The following is an 18498-nucleotide window of genomic DNA, read 5'->3' as shown; positions in this document are numbered from 1 at the left end:
TGAAATTGTTTCCTGTACTATGGGGTGGAGGTTTTTCTGTAAGCAGCTGTGCAAACATCATGCAGATCAGAGGTGCTGATTAGAGACTGGGTGGGATACATCCCATTTCTCCCTGAGGAATATTGTGATGCATCATTCGCATGGGATTATGAATGCTGTGTTACTTCTTGTAGCTTAGAAAGGTAATGTAAACCAAAAATTTCCTTGTAAGGTGCTGTTACAACAGAACCAATGCAAGTTAGTGTTTGCTTCAGGCAAAAGCAAAGAGGGAGGATGTGTGGATATTAGTGGCAGTGCCCAGGAAGCTGAACACAGATTAACAGAGTAAAATCAAATGCAGCAAGTAACCTCTAAGTGCTTTCACTTCACCAGAGGCAGCAGTACCTAGATCTGTCCAAATCGTTTGGCGGTGAAAACATGTGTCTGGTTATGGGAGAAGATGGAGGGTGCTGAGGGGAATGCTGAATTAAGGGCTTCTCCCTGGGAAGCTGCCTCAACTGCTTTCCATTCTGCAGCACAGGGGTGTGGGCAGAACTGATTTGCTGCTTCCTCAGTTAGCCCTGGAAACCAAGACATTCTAATCAGCTTTCTCACTTCAGCACCCACCAGTAAATGAGTACTTTCTACTTCTCTTTGTTTCAGCAGAGAGGTATCTTCAGGCATCTCAAAAGCTAATGTACAACTTACCAAGAGGAATGGAATTTGATGAGAGAGTGAAACAGCTTATTTTGCATTTAAATGATAAGGGCACAGTTTAGAATACAACATGCTGCTGCTAGATGTTTAACGCTAGGTCCACTTGGATGTTATGACCAAAGAATCGAGCTCTCATGAACAGGTAAGACGCACCCCCTCCCCAGAGTCAGTTGACACAGAGCAGGGTGGACTCAGGCAGCCCAAAGCATTACGCCATTTATTACTTTGCCATTTCAAATTTAGCATAAGTTTTGACATTCTGTGCTCTTAAATTTCCAAAGGGTGCTTATGGTACAGCAGCACTTAAATGAGCTACCACCAGCTTAGAAACACTCCTGGCAAAGGTGTAGGACTAGAAGCAGTCCTAAACAAACAACAACAAAAACTTAAGAGAGCCCCTAAATGTCTTCAGGCATCAGCCCCTGAGACCAAACAAACTTACCCATAGCTTCAATCACATTTGTTTTTAGTGTTTGACTGTTCACCCTCGTAGCAAGCAGTTGGGAAAAGAAGAAAATCATCTTAGCACTACACCAAAATAAGTATCATCTTTTTACTATTGAGTTTAAAATGTCTTCATTCTCCTGTCAGAAGTTAGGGCTTAATACATTCTTCTTGAAAGCAAAACATATTTTGACCATCCTTTTCAGAACAACTGTATTTCAAGTGAAAACAGTATTTCAGACTAAGGAAAGAGATGAGAGGATGTAAAGGATGGATTTAATGTAAGGGCAGACTCCCCTGAAGATTACTCTTGTGCTACACAAGCTTTTGGTTAAGCTGAGGTGTTCAAGGTAATCCCATGGGAGCCGTGCTTGCTGTCCCATATTATGGCTGGGCATCAGCCTCATCACTCACTTCCCTGCCTCATCTCAGCAGGAATGGATCAGGAGCCAGGGTAGGGAAAATGAAATTGGACAATATTGTGCTAAATAAGCATACTCCAACTTATATCTGCCTTAAGCACCCACCTAACCTTGTACCCCATTCTCTTAATTTATGAAGGATTTTCACCACACTAACTGTACCAGCTCTAGTGAAGTTATTCCCAATTATCAACTTTAAAATTCCATTATGAATCACTCCCCTAAGGGGTATAAACCCACCCAGATTTCTGTTGTCATTCATTTTGTGTTTGCTATTACATTCAGAAGCTCTTTGGAGAAAAGTGCAAACAAAACAGCTACAAAAAGCAATAGATGTTGCTGCACGAATGTGTTCCCTCCCTGTGTCTTAACTTACAATTTGTATAAAAATAGCAATGGGTGAATAGAAAAGCACAACTAAGGAAAAGCTATTTCTGTCACTACAGAAACCACAACACATTCATGAAAAGGCTAATCACCCTGAAAACACAAACAACCACATTTTTCACTTCAGTTTGTTTCAAAGAACCATGGTGCTTCCCCCCACCTTTTAACTGTGAGACCAAACACATGATCTATGAAGAGCTGAAGTGAAGGACAGGGCCCACCACCATGATTCTGTCCTCTCTATATGCTGCAACTGCAAACCACATGGTGCGTCCCTTCCTGCAGAGGTATTGTAGAGATGGTACGCAAATAACTGCTACAGAGAAGGGACTCTTACCCAAGGAAAGTAACAGTTTGCAGACTATTAAAAGTAGGAATCTCAGGGTAGGAAATGCCTTGAAAGGCACCAGAGCTGTCCCAGTGAGGTGCACCATTAGGAAAATCTTTCTTGCAAGTCAAAACCATCAATATTTTTCAATGCCATCAATCATACTGACAAAATCATCATCAATTGTCACTGTTCAGGCACATGCAGGCAAATGTGACTTCAGGAACTTGGCTTTTTGTCAGTCTCCAACTTGTTTCTGCATTAATTTCTCCACTAATTTGATTATTTTTGGACAGAGTTTCAAAATTTGAACACAGATCAATCCATTAAAAAATAATTGGAAGAGATAACAGGATACATATTTCATATAATTTCTTTTATAATATGCTAACAAAATAGAATAACTGTCATTCTTTCAAGATCAGAAAAATACTCCAAGCTGTAGCGTTACAGCACATGGCAGTCTGTAAACAAAACCAGCATCCATTTCACCTGTCATCTGGTGCAGCTGCTTCTTCTTTCTGTTCACATGCTGCTTCATCATCTGGTTACACCGGTGTAGTGGTTAAGGAACTCTCAATACTTTCATTGAACCGCCTAACTTTATCTTCAAAGGAATCAGTTTCTGCTGTTGTGTTTGAAGAGATTTCATGAGGAAGAGCTAAAGAAGGTAATGATGGAACTGAAGACAGCAGCTCATCCAACTCGGGCTGCTTGACTGAGCCTTCAGAACACATGGTTGTGTCTTCAGGGTCCAAAGCTGTGGCATTTTCTGGGAAATGGAAACAGATTGAAAAAGAGTCAAAACCAAACAAATAAACAAAACTTGTCAGTCTAATGTGCAGTGCCTCTGGTGCCCATACATCATGGGAACCCAGCTTGAATAATGAGACACCTCATACAGGCACATAACCAGACTCACAACTGTCAACTACATGGGCTGTGTTTACTCAGCTCTCCCCAAGTTCAGTAAGTCTGATGGTACAAACAGGTTTTTAACAGGCCATGAACCATATTGTCTGCTGTATTCCTAATGCTGGAGATTTGGGGTTTACCATTCCTAAGTAACCCCACCTTTTGAAAGGGAAAGGCATTCACAGGGTGAAGAATTTAATTTTCTCTTTTAATAGAAAAGTGTATTGGCTTAATATGGCAAAGTTGGGTGGGGGGGAGGCGGGGCAGGGGGCTGAAGGGGTGGCTTCTGTGAGAAGCTTCCCCTGTGTCCAAAGGAGACAATGCTAGCTGGCTCCAAGATGGACCTGCTGCTGGTCAAGGCTGTGGCCTGTCAATGACAGTGATATCATCTCTGGGATACCTGCTGCAGGGCAGGAGGTAGAGGATTTGGGAGTAACGTTGAACTTGGGAAGAATGGAGGGGTTGGGAAGGGAGATGTTTCAAGGATTTGGTTTGATTTCTCATTCTTTTACTCTGATTTTATTGTTAAGAAATTAAAACAAGTTTCCCCAAGTAAAACCTGTTTTGCCCATGACAGTAATTGCTGAGTGATCTCTCCCTGTCCTTATCTTGACCCATGAGTCTCTCATTATATTTTCTCTTCCCCGTCCACCTGAGGGAGTGTCAGAGTGGCTCTGATGGGCACCTGGCATCCAGCCAGGGTCAGCCCACCACGAAAAGTTACTATTAAGATGACTGCAATTTTTCTTTCACTTTACAAGCGTGAAGGCAAGCCTGTGGTAAAAAACTCCATATACACTGATTTTAGAAATACGTACTTTTAAGGTCAGTTTAATCTGGATCATCAACATTATCATTTAAAGACACACATTCTCTAATGATACAAAAAAAATATTATTTTTGACCACTTCTAAACTTGATTTCTGCTACTGTTTCCGTCTCATTTTAGCCAATCCCCTTTCTCATTTTTCTTACAAGTGGCTGGTTTCCAAAAGGCACGATGCTGTGGAGCATGCATGAGTTGGTGCCACTCCAGAAATTAGGTCAGAGGCCCAAAGGAAATATTGAATACACTTACCAAAACAAGCAGAAGTGTCATTGTCTGACATTAACTTCTCAGTGCCTACTAAAGCATCTGTTGCTGGTGTGTTAAAGGAGGCAGATGAAGACATGTCGGACACTTTTAAGTTAGCGAGTTCAGGAAATGAATCAGACATATCTAGAAATCCTGAAGGAGAAAGCAAACATTATAGTACTGGCTTAGACATAACACAAATTGAGACTGAAAAAGACACATTATATCAGGACTGAAGGCACTGAAGTCCCCCTCCTGCTAAATACAAATTAATTTAACCTAGATGGTAGCTGTCATCAGTGGAAAGACCCCTGCGGAATGTCAGCCTCAGTCAGGCTTCCAGTACAGAAATTCTACAGCTCTGAAATCCAGTGAAGTCAAAAACTTCCAAGAAAAACCACCACCAATGCTCCTAGCTCCTTACATAAGTCTCAGACTCAAGATGTTACTAGTTTACTTAGATGTCCTCTGAAGAATTGCTGAAAAAAACACCTAAGGTAACATACCTGGATCCATAACTCTCTGGAGAGGGGGAGGAGGAGAAAGTGAGCTTTCTGGTGAATAACCACTCATTTCTTGATCTGCGGAATGATCCAAGTTCGTAAGTATTTCACAGCTGTCACTCTGAGAAGGAGGTGCCAATAAAGGAGTCTGGAATGACATAGTAAGAAGAAAAGCATCTTTTTGTATCTAAAGCTTCACCTCAAAATGATCTTCCTATGAAAGCATTCTGCCTTGGTCTCCAAATACACCAATTCAGAGAACCTACAACAGTCAAACTGCCGATCAGGACATGTTCCAATGTAGTCTTTTAAAGCCAGTATGTTCAGAACAGTCCACTCTTCATTCTTGTAGGTGTATTTTATTTCCTAGTGAGCAGCATATTCTAATTCTCATGGACTGACACAGGTGTAGTATGCAAGGCATCATAATGTGAAGAAAATATCTGGCAAAAATTTCTATCGGCCAACACTGGTGATCTGCCAGCTGCTCAGCGTAAGCAGCTATCACTTTCTCTTCACATAACTGTTTCATTCAAGCAAAGTTGTATGCTGTACCCAAATATACTGTACTATAAATGTTCCAACAAACAAAAAACTTAGAAACTCCAGAGAACATGCCAAAGATATGAACTTATTTCTTACACACCTCTGTGTAGCCATCAGTAGATGCTACAGGAGTTCCAGCTGCTGGCAAGGGTGAAGGTGGTTTGCTTTCTGGCTTTTTCTTGGATATTGTAGACTGTGTTGGAATTCTGTGCAAGTAGCCATATCCAATACCACATCCTAAACTGGACAAGGAAAGTAAAACAAGACTTGAAAAACAAAACTAGTAAGCATTTTAAATTCTGACTCTCTAAAGAGTTTGAGTCTTTAATCTATAGCAAGAAATACCTACCTGCAAGAATCATTTTACTTACTTGTAGTACATTTAGACATACATAAGTTAGCTTTCAGTTGATTATTTTTGTATCTTTACAAAATAGATAACCTGACTATGAGAATGCAGCTAGTGAATCTGATACCGGGGAAGTCAACATAGGTTTGGATGCAGAACATGCCTAATTCCTAGTTTTAAGATAGTTTATGTTTTGTGCCTGTTGGGGTTTTTTTTTTGAAAGATTAACAGTTTTATGTGACAAGTGTAAGTAAACAAAGCTTAACTTGAAATTGACAAGCTGTAATCAATACTAATAATACTCTTAGCAGGAGCCCATTTACAGTGAGTATATAACCTGTCATCAGCCAGTGACTGTCGGAGGGAGATCAGTACCTTCCTTCTCCACCCCAAGCTCCATTGGGAGTCACAACTACCTCTCGAATGGAATCTGCTTCAGTGTTATAAACCATCAGCTTCAGCGGCTTCCCCTCATGGGATTCAATCAGGGAAAAGAAATCCTCCGACTAAGAAAAAAAGAAAGTAACAGTTATTAAACACGCAAGACAAGGAGCTGGAAGCAACTTAGCATTTTAGGTATTTACTTCAATATGAAATACTAAAACCCTGGAGAAAGACTAAACCTCACTAGTGCAGTTTGATCTTTAGGGGCAACTTTTTCTTTATTGTCACATTTAAAAAAAAGATAGTGTTTACCTGAACCATGAAGTATCTGTCAAAAACATCAACCTCCTAAAATCCCTAAACACTATCGCCATGCATTCGATGTATGTACCATTAGACTTATTAAAAAAAACATAAAATCCAGACCCTACAATATGCACCTGGCAGGCATGATTGAAGAAACATGGGCCCTACCTCCTGAAGAATCTGATCAGATCCCACTACGTAGTCAGTGTATGGCTGTAGACCAGCTAGAGCTGCGGGAGATGCAGGTTCAACATCCTGTGAAAGAATGACATTGAGTCATATGTACTTGCATAAGGATAAACTACCCCACTGTTAAAAGTGAAAGCTAACCCAAAAACCAACAGAAGGACAGAACATTTTGGTTATGGGACAAAATAGCAGTCCTGGAAAAGTCTATTCCCAGGAGTGACATCTTGCAAAAAATCCTGAATAAGAATGACCAAGATGCTACCAATTCAAAATGGGATCCTCTGAAGATGTTGAGAAGTTGTGCTTATTTAAACAACCAGAAACATAACAGTCTTTCCTATTCAGTTCTACTCTTTCAGCTGTTCTTCTTGATCTTAAAATAGTTTTTGGTGCTTTTCATAACATTAATATTAATGCAATTTAGCCAACACAGACGCATCACTCGGGCCAGAGTCTTTTTGCTTTTGCCATTGATTATCAATATACAATGAAAAAACCTTCTCCCCATCACACACTATTTGGTCCAGTTGGGATGGAGTTATTTTGCTTCACAGTAACAGGCAACATTTAACAGCCATCCACTACTTCTTCCTATTCAGATACCTCAGACAAACCTTCAAGACTGCCCCTGTGTGATTTCAGCATTGTACATGTTAATTCTACACACTAGCCTTTAAAACATGATTGTATGAACACCGACAAGCCACCAAAGAATTCTCTCACCAAAACGTGCCACACATGTTCATTGGCTCCCTGGAAACTGCAGAACCTCACACTGGCTCCAAGAAGACCTTGTCCTCCCCACATGTTACTGGGGATCACCTCCACCTCCCTCATTTTCATTGTTTTGATGTTATACACCTCCAGCTTCACTGCTTTTTCAGCATTTGCCTTCAGGAGATCTTTCAGCATATTGTTTTCCTTATTCTGTAGAGCACAAAAAGAGAGATATGATTAATATTATTTCTAGTAGCACCTGTCATACAGATGTCATGCCTGTGTCAGAATTTGAATGCAAAGAACCAAAACTGTCGAAGTACAGGCTCTGTGCTTTACAAACAGTCCCAGCAGTTCAATTTTCTTTTATTAGAAAGAAGTCAGCACTGTCAGCTCACGTCCCTTTACATAAGCACTTACCACTACTCCATTTAATCACTTACATTCCTGCTCTCCGTAACTGCTATTAAATAATATCAGCAATATTAGATCTCAACTATGTAGCCTAACAATAAGCAGCAACATTGCTCTTCATGCCTCTGATCCCAGTCCTTGTTCAATAACCCTTCAAAGTCAGTGCATACTGGCTGCAAAGGGACAGGCTGTTTGTGAATTGCTTAGGGAACTCTATCATTATTTCTGCCCTGTTAAAAGATTAAATGATTTTCCACCAAAACCTACCATTATAACAATCGCTTTCAAAAGGAGCCTCCACTAACAAAAGCAAGACAAACTTAATGAATTCAGCTCATATGTACTTAGGCTGAAGCATACAGCCAAAGCTGCAAGCCTTTTAAACCAAAAGAAACCCAAACTAAAGCTCAATTCCTTTCTCATAACTCAACATACAGGAACAGTGTTCCCAGTCTTAAAGTACAATCAGATAGGCTATGACTGTTTTCCATGCTTTATCAAATGTTGGAACAAGTTTGCTTAAATAAATGTTGAGCTCTTATCATTGACTCACCAGTTTGATATTCTTGTGGCAGAAAATATACATGAATGACTAATATCATAAACATGGTGTTAATCTGTTAAGGAGTTTGGGTGACTAAAGGCATAAATAAGGCTCTTTCCTCAAAATCTGGATCCAGCCAGAGAAGAGATTTTGAACACTGCCAAGTTTCGCTTTATCTTTAAATGCCATATACAATGTCGAATATGAAAAGCTTTATTTACCGCAACAGCTTTGGCTTCTACCTTTCATCATCACAATACCCGTATTTGATGCAAGTAAAAAAAGAAACAAAATCATTTGAGGCTTACAAGCCTAGTGTGTCCTATGGCAATGATGAAATCAAAGAAAGGTTCCAGTCCTGCTTGTTGAGCGGGGGAGTTTTCTTGAACCTGCAAAACATAATACTTTAGGTTTACATTGTTACAGTGTTAATATTTACACTTGATTCAATATTGACTCCAGAGCTGAACCACAGGTGAGATCACAGACCTCAGAAAGCAGTCCACAACTGTGAATTTGTTTTTATAAAACTATGAACAACAAGTGTCCAAATTCAGCTGTGAAAAAGAGGTTTTGGATTTCACACAAGACACAAGTATTACTATTCAGAGTGCACAGCATGGAGTTATTAAACACTGAAGACTCTGGAAAAGAGCTTAGTTTTCAAAGTGCTGCTTCAGGATCTTTTTCCATGCCTGAGAACATTGAGAGCCCCCCACTTACATCACAGCCATGTTTTACATAAACACAATTTACAGTTGGGTTGCCACAACTTACAGCACATTTGAATAGGAACACTTAAAAGAGTATGCTACAAACACATGGCTAACCACAAGTACTGGCCAAGAAGATTGCCATCCCTTACAAAATATTCATGAGGAGTTGCAATATCTCAATTTCATTATAATCAAGTTATTGTAAAATAGTGTAAGAAAGAAATATAGCAAATACCTATTAAAATGCATTCACACTGGGATAAAACCCACCAAAAGTTACACAGAGCTTGATATATGCAGAGTATATGAAAGCATACCCACTTCAAAGTATACTAACACAGCAACGTATATCAAGGGAACTGCTGCGAACATACTAACCGGTTTGTACTGCTTTTATCTTTACCTTTTTGTTAATGCAACAGCATAGCCATTAACCTGCAATATATTTGACTTCCGAAAGCCACCCCACAATTTAAACACTAAGTTATAACCCATGCACCACCTAATCTAAAAAGTACATTGCTAACAAACTTTAAACTGCTACCTCTCACATTTGGTCTTGTGTTATCAAGCTGCTGTTTATTTTTATCTCTAATAAAGTTGTATCGGTACTGGGGCTTTTGCTGGCATAACTGCCTATACATGTTACAGAATATACTTAAGTAACAGCACAGTTATTTCAGCAAAGGCTTTTAAAGAAAATAAAAACCCCGAAATCACGTAATATCACATCATGCCTTATTTTTAACACCCAAAACAGACCACTGTAACCACAACTGGAGTAGGAAGTATTAACTTTCATCACAACCCTAAACTGCTTCTGAAGAAAACAGCCAGCTTATGATGAAACAAAGGCTAAAAAGGTTGAAAAAAGTTCATTCAAAATTCTAAATAACATGCAAGAAGCCTTACAATGTAAATATCACGTAACAGGACATCAAGGATGAAAATGTACGCAAAAAGAAGTACACGGAATCTATTACAGAGCTCATGACATAGCTGTTCAGATATCTAACAGACATGTAAATTCCCATATGATGATGTAAGTTGCAAAGAACCCTGCAGGATTTGGTTTTCAAAATGACACCTATCAGAATTTGTATGAGTTCCATGAAGGAAAAAGAAATTACTTTGTCTCCTGCATACTGTAGGTGACCAAAATCACCCTTCAGTACAGAAAACTGAGCAGTAGGCTGCACTTAGCATGAAAGGAGGCAGCACTTTGTGACTAATGGTCAGGTCAGATGGAGCTAACCCAGTTAAGGAGACTGACAAAAGCAGAACCCCTAACAACAGTGGTAACCTATCAACATATCTTTTGACACTTGGAAACAAAAACCACCAATGAACTGGAAAGCAGCATGCTGGAACGTTTCCATTCTTATTTAGGAAGACCACCAAATAAATGAAGTGATAACATCTGCAACAGCTGTTATCAGCAATCCTTCTGTGTTTAAGCTCCAAGCATTTTAAACCACTGTGCGTGCAGACAATTAGCCAGATGCAGGAGGCAGAGCAAATCTGCACCTCCGTACAACGCCTGTGAGAAGCAGCCCCTAAGGAAAACACTGGCTGAAGCAGGAATCAGCCCCCGGCCAAGATGCTGTAAAGACCCGCAGAGAAATGAGTCAGATCTACAAGTCAATGGACTCTAGAATAGAGAGCGAGGCGGTAGAAAGGGCTATCCTGCTCTTAAACCATGCCAAGTTCCTCGAAAGCCGCACAAAAGGCTCCCCTCAACTGCCGGCAGCCAAGACACGGCAGGTCGCGGCTCTGAGCCTAGGGAAGCCGACAGGCCGGGTACCCACGGCTTCCAGGGCGGCGCGGCCGCTCCTCCCCCGCCGTCGTGGCAGTTCCCTGGAAGGATCCGACAAGCGGGGGCAAGGAAGCCCTCGGCCGACAAGCCCCAGCCCAGCACCCTCGCCGGGGGCTCAGCCTGCCTCGGCCGCCACAGACCGGAGGGGAAGAAGAAGGACCGCGCTCGCCGCCAATCCCCGCCTCAGCGCCCACCGCGAAGCCGCCCTTGGCCCGGCGGCGGCCGCCTCACCCCGTGCACATGGAAGCCCTCGGCGCCGCCATTGGGAACCTCGGAGCTCGATCCCAGGCCCATGCCCGGCGCCGTGCCCGCCGCCGTGGGACGGCCAGCTCAGGCGGCGGCGGCGGCAACAGCAACGAGCATCGCCGTCGACACCTCCCTCTCAGCCGACGGCCTCGCAGGCCTGAGCAAGCGAGCGCCGAGCACACCGCCAGCTACGGCGGAGGAAGATGGGAACTCAGCTCCGCTCTACTCCCTGGCGTGACGCGGTGACGGGGCGGGGGCAGCGGGTGTGTTGTGGGGCAGCGGTGTGTGGTGGTTGCTGAGGAGGGTTAGGTGTCAGCTGGGCTGCAGAGGCACCAGGCCACAGCTGTCGTTCAGTTTAAAGCCATTGCGCCTTGTCCTGTCACTGCCTGCCCTTGCAAAAAGCCCCTGTGAACATGGAGGCGCTCTTTGTACAAGGAGCCACGTGAAAAAGATGAGGGGTCATCCACTCAGGTTGCTCTCAGAGAGATTCCAACTGGGCAGGAGGAAAATTTTTCACAATGAGAGCAATCTGTCATTGGAATAATCTCCCCAGGGAAGTGGTGGGTGCCCCAACACTGGATACTTAAGTTTCACCTGGACAAGGTGCTGGGCAATCTAGTCTAGGTCATACTTTACCTAGAAAGGTTGGACCAGATGATCCTTGAGGTCCCTCTCAACCTGGGGTTTTATGATTCTGTGATTGAATTCTTCTAATTCTGCCTTTAGCTCATTAATGTTCTGAAAGTTTTCTATTGGTAGTAATAATTTTAAGCATTATTATGTTAATATAGTTAAAGTGCCAGTTATATTTCCTGCCTGAGTACTTTCATTCCAGTATAAACTCACCCATTTTAGTAAGCCTCCCTGGTAGTTACTGCTCTCACCACTGAGATGTTGTTTATCCAAAGGATCCATCCACATAATTTCTGTGGTCCAAGTGTGATGCATAAAGAAAGAAGAGACAAAAAGGTGCTTTCTCCATCCTCTGCCTTTGCTTCCCAGTGAAACTCAAATTCCCTGTCACTTTAATATCTATTTATGCATAAAAGCCATACATTCTGGATCAGTTTTCTCCAAAGAAAGGCCAGGATGTTCTCAGGAGCCTTTTTAAGTAACTGCTTCCTGGTGTTATCTCCAAGCTGTGATTGTAGATCTCTGCATTGCCTTCACTGAGCATATGATAGGAATGCATGTGGGTATTCAGAAAAAAATAAAACTCTGTCAAACATTTTTCTGTGTTTGGGAACCTCATATTTTTTCTTAAATTCTTTTTCTTCAGAACATCTAACAGCTGTGGTGTTGGCCATGCAATTGCATTTCTGCCTATAATAGAAATAAGAAATATTTCTTCAGATACACCAAAAGTAGATGCTGGAGAAGAGAGTCTCATCCCAGTATAAAATGAGAACCTAGGAGATACAAGATCATAGCAAAGCAAGTCTGCAGGAATTTTTTGTGCTTACCATTGAAGGCAGTGAGGAGTTTTCTATCCCCAGGCCTTTTTTGTAGGGAACTCATTAGAACATCTGTCTTGTATGCAGGTGGAGGTTGAAAGCCTATAAACAGATAAAGTAAACAGTAACACTTGCAGGACTGGATGACACAAATCTCTTCAGAGGAACACATGAATGACACAACACTGGCAAATGAAGTTGCAAAGCCAATGTCCATCATATTTGAAAAAATCATGGCAATCAGATGCAGTTCCCGATGACTGGAAAAAGGAAATATAACCCCCATTTTCAAGAAGGGGAAAATGGATGACCTGGGGAATTACAGACCAGTCAGTCTCACCTCTGTGCCTGGCAAAATCTGGGAGCAGATTCTCCTGGAAAGCATGCTAGTGTACATGAAAAACAACAAGGTGCTTGGTGACAGCCAACATGGCTTCACTGAGGGGAAATCCTGCCTGACCAATTTGGTGGCCTTCTATGATGGGGCTACAGAACTGATTTAAAGGGGTGGAGCAGTTGATTTCATCTACCTGGACTTGTGCAAAGTGTTCAACACTGTCCCACATGACATCCTTGTCTCTAAATTGGAGAGACATCAAATTGATAGGTGGACCACTCAGTGGATAAAGAACTGGCTGGGTGGCCACACACAAAGAGTTGTGGTCAATGGCTCAATGTCCAGCTGGAGACCAGTAACGAGTGGTGTCTTGTTCAACATCTTTGTCGGTGACATGGACAGTGGGATTGAGTGTGCCCTCAGCAAGTTTGCAGATGACACCAAGCTGTGTGTTTCTGTTTATACGCTGGAGGGAAGGAATGCCATCCAGAGGGACCTTGACACGCCTGTGAGGTGGGCTGATGCCAACCTCATGAAGTTTAACCATGACAAGTGCAAGGTCCTACACCTGGGTTGGAGCAATCCCAGGCACAGCTGCAGGTTGGGCAGAGAAGAGATTCAGAGCAGTCCCAGGGAAAAGGACTTGGGGGTGTTGGTTGATGAGAAAATGAACATGAACCAGCTTCAGTGTGTGCTTACAGCCCAGAAAGCCAACCGTATTCTGGGCTGCATCAAAAGGAGTGTGACCAGCAGGTTGAAGGAGGTGATCCTGCCCCTCTACTCTGCTCTCCTGAGACCTCACCTGGAGTATTGTGTGCAGTTCTGGTGTCCTCAACATAAAAAGGACATGGAACTGTTGGAACAAGTCCAGAGGAGGGCCACAGGGATGATCAGGGGACTGGAGCACCTCCCATATGAAGACAGGCTGAGAAAGTTGGAACTGTTCAGCCTGGAGAAGAGAAGGCTGCGTGGAGACCTTCCAGTATCTGAGGAAGGCCTATAGGGATACTGGGGAGGGACTCTTTGTTAGAGACTGTAGTGGTAGGACAAGGGGTAACGGGTTAAAACTTAAACAGGGGAAGTTTAGATTGGATATAAGGAAGAAATTCTTTACTGTGAGGGTGGTGAGGCACTGGAATGGGTTGCCCAGGGAAGCTGTGAATGCTCCATCCCTGGCGGTGTTCACGGCCAGGTTGGACAGAGCCTTGGGTGATATGGTTTAGCGTGAGGTGTCCCTGCCCATGGCAGGGGCTTGGAACTAGATGATCTTAAGGTCCTTTCCAGGCCTAACTATTCTATGATTCTATGATTCTATAACACACTGGCAAACAGTTGGATTCAACTTCTTGTTTAAAAGTACATTGGCTGCAGGGGACTGGAAGGTACCAAATACCCTGCATTTAGAAAGGATTCTAGTAGTGAACTGAAGGGAGTGTGTGAGGATCTGTCAACAAAATAATAGAAATTATAATAAATAATAAGTTTAGTGGGTACCTGAAGTACCAAGGTATTATATTCTTGGGAAGTTTCAGCATAGCTCTGACAAAGGGATATCATGTCTCACACATTTATTGGAGTTCCTAAAGGTGTTAGCAAACACACAGAAAAGAGTGATTTGGTTGCATGGATAAAGTCCTTTATCAAAGCTTTATCAAGGGCTTTTAAGGAAAGTAAGCAGCAATACTGTAAGATATCTTTGTGGTTAAAAGTTGATAGATGATAGGAGTGAATGGTCACTGCTTAGAAAGATCATCCCAAAAAACAAAACCAGCTAAAAGATTTAGATGCTCTTCTTCATGTTCTGACAGTCCTGTAAAGTGATAAGCAGGAAGGTGACAAAGTGTACTGATGTCATGGCATTATTCAGATTAGCAGAACTAAGGAACAATTGCAGAACTGCAGAAGGATTTTGGAAAATTAAGTGGGCCATAAAAACACAGGAATAATTAAGTGCAGTTAAACATGAAATTATATGTGTGTGGGAAAATCCTAATTCCACCTGTGAAATGGTGGACATAGAGCTGTTAAGGCAACAATCTGAAGTGAGATTGAGAATTTACAGTGTGTCATTTCAGAAACTGCAAATAGCCAAAAAAGCAAATTCAGTATTAAGACCTATCAAGGAAACAGTGGAAAATAAGAGAGAAGGCGCTCCTGAACTGCTGTATGAACTCAGAGGTTTTCCACATCTTTTGCTGCCTATATTTTCTTTTGGAACATATTTATGCACACAAAAGGTGTAAAAATATAGATAAGGGTTTTTATCCCCCATGCTATTACGTATTCCTTGTCACAAATGTCAATAATGCAGTGTTACAGCATTTTCACACAATATCTGCATGAGGTCTTTGCTTCTGCAGATACTGAATTTTGAAAGAAATGTCATTTACCATTCATGGTAATGGAACAAAAATAATGTAATATGGAACATGCAGATTCTGCAGAATACTGTAAATTTTAAATGCTTATTTTTCAAAATTCTTTGTATGCTTAGCACTCACAGCTTGCTTAGCAATCACAGCTTGCTTGCAATAACAGTTTTTTCCAAAGTTTCCTATGCAAATGAAAGTTGATATGTGAAATGCATGCTGACTCTTCTAAAATACGTTTAGATATGTAGATATAGTATAAAAAGCTACAGCTGAGTTAGTCATTGGTTCTTTTCTTCAGTGAGTGGGGAAAATCAGGCATTTCTTGGCTGTAGCTCTAATAGCTGGGAATTTATCATCCCCATTGTACAAGTAATTTTTCTGTATGGCAGAAGAATCATGTAGCATGACTAAAGATCTTTAGGCTCTTTCAGAACTGTAGAACTCACCAGAAATTATAAAGGTGTAAACACTCAAATTCGTATTTCAAAGAAGTTAATGTTCTCAAATATTAAGTCTGAACACAGTAAGCTTCAGAAGCAAGTTTGTAATTCAGAAGAAATTCTGAAAATGAGTTAAAAAAATAAAGAATGATAAAAATGTTAATGGAAGACTTAAACAGGGGAAGTTTAGATTGGATATAAGGTAGAAGTTTTTTACTGTGAGGCTGGTGAGGCACTGGAATGGGTTGCCCAGGGAGGTTGTGAATGATCCATCCCTGGCAGTGTTCAAGGCCAGGTTGTGCAGAGCCTTGGGTGGCATGGTTTAGTGTGAGGTGTCTCTGCCCATGGCAGGGGGGTTGGAACTAGATAATCTTAAGGTCCTTTCTAACCCTAACTATTCTATGATTCTATGATTCTAAGACTAATTCTTTGCTCATTATCATGTAAACTATTTGTACAATACTATGCCTATAATAAATTTTAAGATTACCAAAGAAATTGACCATGAACAAGCAGTAATGTTTGGGTCAAAATAATTGGGAATAGGGACTAAGAATTACTGAGGACAGATTACAGAGATTCATTATTCGAAGTAAAGAGGAAGAGCATATAGTAGATCAAACCTGTTGAAACTGCATGTTATTTAGACAATTGATTTAATCTTGAACTTGTGCAGGTGATTTGTAAGTCCTTTATTGTCCTGAAATAATGTGGGGTTTTCCACCTCTTAATGATGCTGAACTTAATTCAACAGATGCATTTTATTGCTTGATCAAAGCCAACTTGATATGGAATTGGAAACCACTTGATGGCAGTAGTATTGTCCTTGGTGGAACAGGTCCTTAGTGCTGATTAGGGTGGTGTTCAGGTTGGCATTAAAATGTCTGTGTAGTGCCTAAAGTCCTAATTCATTTGCTTAAACACAGATTCCTAGTGCCAGCTGAGATGCCTGAAAAATCTGAACAAAACTGTTAGTTGTTACACACAAGTGACAGGGTGCTAGTGCCTTTCTGGAACAATATCTGAAAGCAAGGTGAGATACTGTGTGGTATCTCAGATGGTACAAGACAGCTGTGTACAGGTGAAGGTATGGTTTTCTATTCACAGTAAAAGCTAGTTCTTAAAGCCCATAAAATATTGGCTTGGCAAAGCTCCCATTTATATTTATAAATGCTTGATACTTGGGGCCATTAACTGACAGAAAATAGTGCTGCATTAGAAATGCCATCTCCGCTTTTACTGAGAACTAATGATATGCAACGTATTACAAGCATTAATGTCTAGCAAGCACATGCAGCTTCATTTGAATAGAACTGCTATTAACATTTTTTCAGATTACACTGATTTTCAAAGAGTGCCATCTTATTATTATTTGTATTTGACTTCCTACCTGTTTCCTCTAGTTGTTTATTCATGATCGAAATAATGTCAGCCCTGTCACTTCAGCTAACTAATGATGCATGAGAAAAATCAGTAAAGAACATCCTTTGCTGATTATTCATAATTACTTGGATACTGGAATTGTTGTGCTAATGGGGAAATCTATCTTTGATTTAATCATAAAAATGGATTAAAATTGAGTAAAAAAAAATTATCTACTGTTTCTGCCTTCTATGATAGAACTCAGTAGAGATAAAATAAAAGGCTCTTGATACTTATTAAATTCATTAGCTAAATACTTCATTTTTAATTACTTCTTATTTTCTCAGATAATACTGAAGTTGTCTTATTTTAATTTGGATGATTGATCGTCAAGTTCCAATATCTGTTTTTGCAGTCTACACATCAGCGTACTATTTTTAGATGAAAGTACTAATAATGAAATTGCTGCTGTGATGGGTTAGCATCACCAAATTTCTTCTAGAAAAAAGAAGAAAAGCAGTGGAATGATGAAAGTCCGAGTTATGTATCCCCAAATATAGTCTTTGTAGCACAGAAAAAATATTCACTCTATACACATGTGTGTAAATAGAAAAAAATGTTTGCTTTTTGTGAGTAGTTGTATGCTAACATGGTGACATTGATCCATCTGCTACAGTGTGACACTTAATAATACGTTTGGACCTCTCTCTAAAAAAATGAAAATGTACAAAATGCTTTTTGGTATGGAGGTTATTAATTCTTTTATTATGTATTCTGATCATATTTAAAAGAAATGTATTTGGAGTTCCCATGTAAGACATTTTATTTGTGCATTTCCTTTTATTTTTATGAGTTTATATCTTCTAGACAATGGCAGATGTCATATTCAGGAAACAGAAATATGAACCTTTACCAGAATGTTGTGGAAAAATCACCAAGTATATAACATTAAATAAGCTTGAAGTTTGTGTGTTTGATCAGATATTCACTCTACGTTAATAAGAAACAAAACTCCTGAAAATGTGAAAACTCCAATTTCTTCCTCTACAAAATTTTCCCCTTCTGAGTAAATTCCAGGATTTCTGAGGACTTTATAGTGTCATGTATAGAATATGACTAGATCTGAAGTTTTCTGGAAGAGCTTTCTACTTCAGGAAACGGCAAATGCTATCAGCATCTGAACTTTTTTAGCTCTACCATTCCCTTTTAAAGCCTTACCCTTTTCCCAAGAGATAAGCAGTATTGATCTATCTTAATAATTACATCCTCCAAAACAAAACAAAAAAATTCTGCATTATTTAAGCTAGTATTTCATTTTTGCCAGATTTAAAAGCATATGAATTACTGTAAGAAAAGCATAAAATGTACTTTATTGCTTTATAATTTGTAGGTAACTTTTCAGCCCTGGAAAGACAGTTGATTTGCTGAGAAGTGGTGGTAGTCTTGATAAAACTGTATTTTTCTTTGGAATGGTGAAGAACAATGATTACTGTTGGAACCTGGATGTAAGTACTGCTAAGGACTATACTGCTGGTA

General features: G+C 40.6%; 1 protein-coding gene across 1 annotated transcript; it reads right to left on the bottom strand.

Moving 5' to 3' along the window:
* Positions 1 to 882: 882 nt before the first annotated feature.
* GORASP1 (golgi reassembly stacking protein 1) lies at positions 883 to 11152 on the bottom strand. Its single transcript, XM_034066250.1, has 9 exons — positions 10983 to 11152; positions 8528 to 8608; positions 7268 to 7471; positions 6524 to 6610; positions 6041 to 6171; positions 5417 to 5558; positions 4774 to 4918; positions 4271 to 4420; positions 883 to 3049 (listed from the first exon to the last, which is right to left on the bottom strand). The coding sequence occupies exons 1-9, from the start codon at positions 11043 to 11045 to the stop codon at positions 2826 to 2828; spliced, it is 1227 nt and encodes a 408-aa protein (XP_033922141.1). The 5' UTR covers positions 11046 to 11152; the 3' UTR covers positions 883 to 2825.
* Positions 11153 to 18498: the final 7346 nt, after the last annotated feature.

Source organism: Melopsittacus undulatus, chromosome 1, assembly GCF_012275295.1.
Source record: "Melopsittacus undulatus isolate bMelUnd1 chromosome 1, bMelUnd1.mat.Z, whole genome shotgun sequence".
Taxonomy (NCBI): Eukaryota; Metazoa; Chordata; class Aves; order Psittaciformes; family Psittaculidae; genus Melopsittacus; species Melopsittacus undulatus.
The sequence above is the reverse complement of the archived record's forward strand: the minus strand, read 5'-3'. Positions and strand labels throughout refer to the sequence as shown.

Bases quoted from the DNA above. Each gene is read 5' to 3' on its own strand.
- GORASP1 (XM_034066250.1), bottom strand. From the start codon at position 11,045: ATGGGCCTGGGATCGAGCTCCGAGGTTCCCAATGGCGGCGCCGAGGGC. The intron at 8,609-10,982 runs GTGAGGCGGCCG...TATGTTTTGCAG, and splicing joins AGGGCTTCCATGTGCACGGG to GTTCAAGAAAACTCCCCCGC. The intron at 5,559-6,040 runs GTACTGATCTCC...TTCCTTGTCCAG, and splicing joins GCTTGGGGTGGAGAAGGAAG to TTTAGGATGTGGTATTGGAT.